General features: G+C 28.9%; 1 protein-coding gene across 2 annotated transcripts in view; it reads right to left on the minus strand.

Annotated features, from left to right (window-relative positions):
• Positions 1–7,238, minus strand: part of LOC106680006 (zinc finger MYND domain-containing protein 11) — a 23,461-nt gene extending 16,223 nt beyond the window's left edge. For both annotated transcript variants that reach the window (XM_014419460.3, XM_014419459.3), the window contains exon 1: positions 7,081–7,238. In XM_014419460.3, coding sequence (XP_014274946.1) covers positions 7,081–7,091 — 11 coding nt within the window. In that variant the 5' untranslated portion in view covers positions 7,092–7,238. The remainder of the gene's footprint in view (positions 1–7,080) is intronic.

The raw sequence follows: 7,238 nt of genomic DNA on the forward strand, positions 1-7,238 counted from the left end.
TAATATAATGTCGAAATTTGAGACTGACTCAATTATAGTGAATTAATAGGAGAAATGATTTCTATTTCTATTTATTTATAGATATTTATAACTGTATCTCATCAAAATACATATGGTATGTGATATTAGAGTTACAATGGCATGATACAGACTTGTGGAAAAACTACCCATTGGTAGCATTCCATTGGAAAAATGAAAAAGAGACAAATCGAGTGAGTAAGCCAGAGTGTAGTAGTGGCAGGTTACTAAACTGTTACATATAACAGCACATATGCTGACTAATACGAAATATAATACAATATTATATCAGTATTTTAAGTTTAAATTATTTGAAAACACTTAGAGGACATTACTGTTTCCGTGTACAGTACAATGTTTCCTTCAAGTTTGGATTCCCTCAATATCAATAGCGATAGCAAATGACATGAAGTGAATGCCTCATTTCTATATCTTTTATCTCATGATAAAAAGAGATATGTGGGGCCTAGGCTCTTGTTTGAACCCTCATTTTATACCTAAAAGAAATGTATCTCAAACAGTCACTGACATATAGATCAATGTTTCGTTTTTGGGACTTGACCATTAGCAAAAGTCAGATATGGACCTATGGACACATATATAGAAAAAAAAGTTATGATGATTTAAACAAACTATAGAAATATCGTAACTATGAATAATAATTTAAAAGAAAAGGAAATATACATAATAACTCAAACACAAATGGCATTCTGATAACTCTCCACCACACCAGACCAAGTTGATAAATTTCCAAATATACCTGAATCTGCATTACTGCACCACTTGATTAAGCTTATTTGGTTTTATCTTATTTACAAGGCTCTATGAGTTTTTGTTTGACAAAAGACAAATGGACAAAAAGCCTTTTTAAAACATTAACACTACAAAAACTATGGGTGATGGAGAAATTTTTAATACATATTTGAAAAGACGATAAGAACCTGCATTAAGTACTCCTGGGACATGAAGAATATAGAATGCAGTTTTATATTTGAGTTATTAACTATAATTACTTTTTTGTGAACTATAACTATGTAAACCAAAACTTTACTTTCTTTTAGGTTTGCATAGTTATTACTTACTATTATGGCTCTCCTCATAAAAGAACAGAGTCCGACATCCTAGTCTTTAGTATTTTTTTTCGAAACCCATAAATGTTCACATAACTTTAATTAGCTAGATTAAATGGAAGTGATAGCAAAATAATTTTTTTTAAACCAATTATATAAACTTAAAGAATCTTGAAATATTTTGGTAGACTGCCATACATACTTCAGTGGTCAGTCCATACTATTTCATCCATTTCAGATTCTTATGAAATTTATGTACTTTATATTTATTTAAGGTAAGATTATATCCCAAATTTTATTTTTTTTAAAAGCCTCATGAACATTTGACAAAACTGAACTTTTTATATCCTCAGTGCTCCCAAAGAAACTTACTTGCCCCATTATAAAACATACGTGTACAAATGTTACTGACCAACCAAATAGTACAAACCTTTTTAGTTTATACCCAATTAACTATATATTTATTTCAGACAAAAATCAGAATATGGTCTGTGATAAATAAAAAATTTAGAAAATAAATAATTTGTATAAAATTATAAAAATTGTTAATTACAATGTGGTCTTTTACAAACAAAAAAATGATAATGAACCATAGGTAATATGCTAATGAAAGAAAAACATTCATAATTAGAAATTTTAATGATATTTCCTAACAAACAGGATAATAAAAATAAAGAAAATTTCCCGGGTTAATATGGGAAAGAAAATTTTGTATCTAATCAGGAAAAGTTTAAAGTAAAAACAGCATTTTAATGAATATTTACTATGAATCAAGGAACCAATGCAATCAAAATAACAATTATTTTATTTATTTATTTTTTTCAATACTTTCTTATTATTTAATAATATTAAAGAGATTAGATATAAATAAAATAGCTGAAATTATACAAATATAATATAAATGAAAAGAAAAGGGTTTTATATAGCTAACGGAATTTTATTGTTGTACTTTGTACTTTAAATTCTTTATGTACAATTTCAAGCATTTGTCTGAAAAATAATAAACTCTTCTTGAACCTAGTTGCAGTTTCAACAGTACAAATCAGGAAAGAAGGGGGGAGGACAGATAGGGGGAGCTGAGACAATATATAGTGGTGCTCAGAAAATATTTTAAAGTGGAGAATGGAATTTGATAAATTTAATATGGAATCATTTCAATCACTGAGAATTTCAAAAAAATCAATTGGTAATAGGTCTGCTACATGGATTTAATTACAGACACATCAATGGATACAGTACCTCCATATCAACATTCATTCCTTCATACCCAAATTGTTAAAAAGGTTGGACAATCCTGCTCTGATCCATTGAAGGCTTAGTTCTAAGCTAGTGTAGTATGAGCTTATCTATTTGTTCACTTCTCATTTGGCACAGCACTACAGAGACTTGAAAGAATATACCGTTTGATTTTGTTATGTGGTTCAATATCAAAATTTTTTCACCTATTTTGTTAGACAATTAAAATTTATGAAATAATCTGCCTATAATTTAAACAAATTTACCTTCATCAAAAATAAATTTTACATTCCTACCCTAGATTTATTTGCCCATTGCTAATTAGAATTAGATTGGTATCAAGATAATCAAAACTTTAAACTACTTCAAGGATCAGTTAATTATGAGCTATAAGCTTGCTCTTCTAATTTGTATGATATTGCTCTCAGAGGGGCTTATGATAAGTTTCTTAAAAATAGCTTAGAATTTTGCTGCACCCAGAAATGTAAATTAATCTATATGCCAATGGATTCTTATGTAAAAATGTTTGAAAACCATGATGGCAAAAATATTACTATTCTCAGCAGATCTGTAGGCCTCATATGACAGATTTTTCAAAATAGGCACTATATATTTTTGGGTTCAAGAGTATTACAAGTAGCTGAAATATCATTCTAAATTATTTAATGCAATTAATGTGCTTCAAATTTGAGCCCTAATACATACAGTTTATTATGCTCAATCATTGCCAAGATACAGTTTTTCCAAAACCAATATATTTTTTTACTGAAAAAACAATTTTTGAGTATTTATTTTGTCAAATATCATGAAAACTATTATTCTTAGGAAAATAATCATAACAAACTACTTTATAATGCATTTACTGAGATACAAATTGAACCCTAACAGAATTTTTTGTGTTGAATATTTCATAATTTACACTTTTTTAACATCAATATTTTTTACCCCAAATTATAAGAAATCAACACTTTTTAAATTTATTTTGTGAAACTGCTACTTTTATGGAGATGGTCATTATATACTTTCAAATGCCAAATGTAAAAATATTAATAAGCTGCACTGAAGGGATAATAATATCTAAGATTAATCATATTTCACCAAATAATATGATAACTCAGTAATAATTAAAATGGTTTGCAAAAAAAATATTGGTGTAAGAAAAACTTAATTTTTTAGGACATATACTATTCCTGTTGTTAAAAACAGGTAAAAAATTAAGTTATTTTCGAAAAAGAAACTGTTGAAAATATACATAATTATCTGAACATAATTTTGATGGGAAAGTATAGAAAAAACAAAAAAAAGTGGAAACTTTTAATGTATTATCTTTTCATTAAAAAATCTTCCATATGAGACCTATATACTCTCAAGCAGTGATAGGCTTTTTATCGTCTTTTTGAAACAGTATAACATCCGAGAGAATTCAAAGAAATTATTTTACATAACTTCTGAGTTCACTAGCAATTTTACTGGACTATAACTCAATCTTTTTTTTAAATTCAGAGGCAATTACTGACTTTGACAACTACTTGTAGATATGCTTATCTGTAATCACCACTACATAATCTGCATAAATGAAACTTTAGACTAGTACAGATGCCTACAATTCCTCTACAAATTCTTTTACATAACTTCCACACTTGGTTCATTACTATATTAAACAAGAGAGGACTAATAAATGCCACCATTCTTCACCCCTTAAAGATTTTATACCACTAGGAGGGAAAAACAATACCATTTAAATCATGATAAATTAATTTCACAGCTCATGGCAAATTAGGTCCAATATTTCTCTCTTCCAAAGCATTCCAGATTTTGTTGCATGGAAGTGAATCAAGTACAACTCTAAGGTCAAGAAAAATAAGGTACACATTTCATCGATGATACAGTACCTTTTCAGTCACCAAAGGAGAACAAATTATCTTGTGTTTGACTGCCAGGACAAAAAGCAGCCTGTTCTTCCTCAATATTCTTTTCGATGAAACACCTTAGAAATCATTCAAATATTTAAGTGTATAGATTATATACCACTGAGGATGGGCAAAGAGGGCTATACTTTTTAAAGATGGTATGACTTCACTTCTTATCGATAACACCACAGCTCCCTTTTTCATATTAAATTTCCTGGAATAGAGACTGAAGGATCTTATTCAATTTTCCCTTCAGAATTTAATGAGTTCTGCAGCAACATCATCAGGACCACTGGCCTGACTGAGTTTCAAGTTGTAAAATTTCATCCTCTGTGATGCAGTCATCTGCATCCTCTGGTTGATTTATAGTCCTGGTTAATTTTTTATCTATGCTAAAAATGTCTATATGATTGAAAATTGCGAATTTCTTATGGAAGTGATGTTCCCAAACTTTCAAGATCTCCATTCCATCAATAGTAATTTGTCCAACAGCATTCTTTAAATTTCTAGCCTGTTTTTTCTTCTCAGGCTTTTCACTGTGTTTTTGAAACACTGTATTCTCCCAAAGATTCCTCTCCTAATTCCCTACATTTTTTTTTTTTTTTTTTTTTTTCCACAGAACATTTTCGATTAAAATCTTTAAAATTCTACTCGAAAAACAAGCATAATAATTAGGTTTTTTTTTTTTTTTTTTTTTTTTAATGAAACTCTTTCATAGGTTATGCTAGTAAGGGTAATCCTGCTAATCAGTCTCATTCTTGTTTACTATATATTTTTCCAGGCATCCTTTTCTTTTACTCTATGGGACAGTAGTAGTACGTTTTTTGTACATAACATTAGCAGACCTTTTATATGGTTAAAGATGAAGTTTCCTTAAGCCTTAGAATCTGAAGGAATAGCAATAACGCTCAACAAAAGGAAGAAGAACAGGATGATGAAGAAGACAACTCACAGAATATTTTTGTAGTGATAACAATTATTGATGGAGTACGTAACAAAAGACCAAAATACACTTATGACTCAATTTGACATAAAAAAAGTGGATGTATCAATAATCCACATGACCTATCCGGACAATAGGTCTTGATGGGTATAAAAATAAGTATTGACTGATTGCTTATCATCTAAATTAAATAGATAGATTTCATTGCATTGTAAAACAAGTTTTTTTTTCACAACCCAAATAATTGAAAATAGCATTAGTTTCAAAATTATAGGCTTTCATAAGAAATAAGATAAAAAAGAAAGAATAGTAGTAGTAACATCAATCAATAATACACAGCAAACTAACATCCTCCTTTTTTTCTCTTAAGAAACAGACAATTTATAGAGGAAAGATGCCACTAGAATTGAATAACAAAATAAAGTTCATTACAATTAATTATAATTAGTGAAATGCTAATTGTTGTGCTGAACCTATCATATACTCAGCACATCATAAATAAAGGTGAAAATAAAAATAATATCAATGTTATATTCTGAAGTAAGAGATGAAATTTTTAGGTGAGAACAGTACCGACTGAATCTACACAGTTAGAAACACTAAACAAGACAGATACAATTTCAACAGACAAATGTAACAAGAATGAATTTGATCTACACTCAAGAATACAAAATGGTAACTTACCCTACTAATTTGACCGATAAAATCTGATCATGAAGGAAAATATAAAGGTTATTTATACTGTGAAGTGAACTGCATAATAAATCAATAGCACTGAAGAATCTTTCATAATATTTTCTAAATTTTCAGATATTATAAAATATAAAGTTATGTTAGGACTCGTGGCCCTTAGAACATCAGAACTATGGTGCTTTGATTTGGAGTGCAATCAATAATTGGTAAACAGAATGCAACAAATACACGAGACACTGACTCAATTTTCATTTCAGTATCTCATTCTTTACAATTTACATTGCTATTCACTCACAATAAGACATGACATTTCATCACTGGCTCATATTACCATCGCTAACAAATCTGAAAAGTAAAGATACTTCACATACAGAATATTACAGGTGTAACGTTTTACTATACATTGTAATAAGTGAAAACTTTTAATGATCATATTTAAAAACCTTAAAGCATCATTAAATTAGTTTTGCTATTGTAGAGGAACAAATTAAGGGCAATTAAAATCATAAAAAGAATCTACAAATGATTTATAGAGAAGGGAGGATTCATTTAAAATCTGTCTACGATCAGAATAAACTACTCCAAATTATCAAGCTATCAAGTTATCCTCTTCAAGTTTGACACTTAAATAGAAGAACATATTCGGAGACAGTACTTAACGAGTACTGTTAATGGTTGCAAACAATCATATAAACAACTTTAACAAAGCGACAATAATTGTCCAAATCAATGAAGTACCATAAAATCAAATTCTGGTTTGAAGGGACTAGACATTCATTATTTCAACAAATGACAAATTAATCTATACTTCATTTGGATATGCGCATATCTAAAGAGCTGGCAGTACAAAGCTGTAAAATATAACAAAATCTTAACAATCTGAAGAGGAATCAACCCTGAAAGCCTTCTGAATTAAGTACTAATATTTATTCATATGAAATTTTTAGTTGTTTTAAGTACCATAAAACCAATGAAGTAAGAGCATTTATTATATTGGATGTAAAGATTTCCAAAAATAATTGTTGTTTAAATAAATATTATTGATAAACTACTAAATAAAGAGTGTTCCATCAATGCATAACGGTATTTATGATGGTACAGATGCAATTTTAAATTAAATTTATGATTCATGACCGAAAAATATAAATCAAAACAACTATGACAGCTTTATCAGCCTTCAGTGTTGAACCATAAAAACTATTGAACTTACACTTTGTTCATCTTCTTCAGTCCACTGAGTAGTAAAGTTCCTTTGGACAAACAACCGACTGGTCCACCAAAAGAAATCCCCCAAAAAGGGAAAATTTTCACTTAAGCTTCAATATCACATATGATATATCCAATGTGGATCACTGGAGGATGAAGAAA

Source organism: Halyomorpha halys, unplaced genomic scaffold (genome assembly GCF_000696795.3).
Source record: "Halyomorpha halys isolate HHAL.00 unplaced genomic scaffold, Hhal_1.1 Scaffold238.1, whole genome shotgun sequence".
Lineage (NCBI taxonomy): Eukaryota > Metazoa > Arthropoda > Insecta > Hemiptera > Pentatomidae > Halyomorpha > Halyomorpha halys.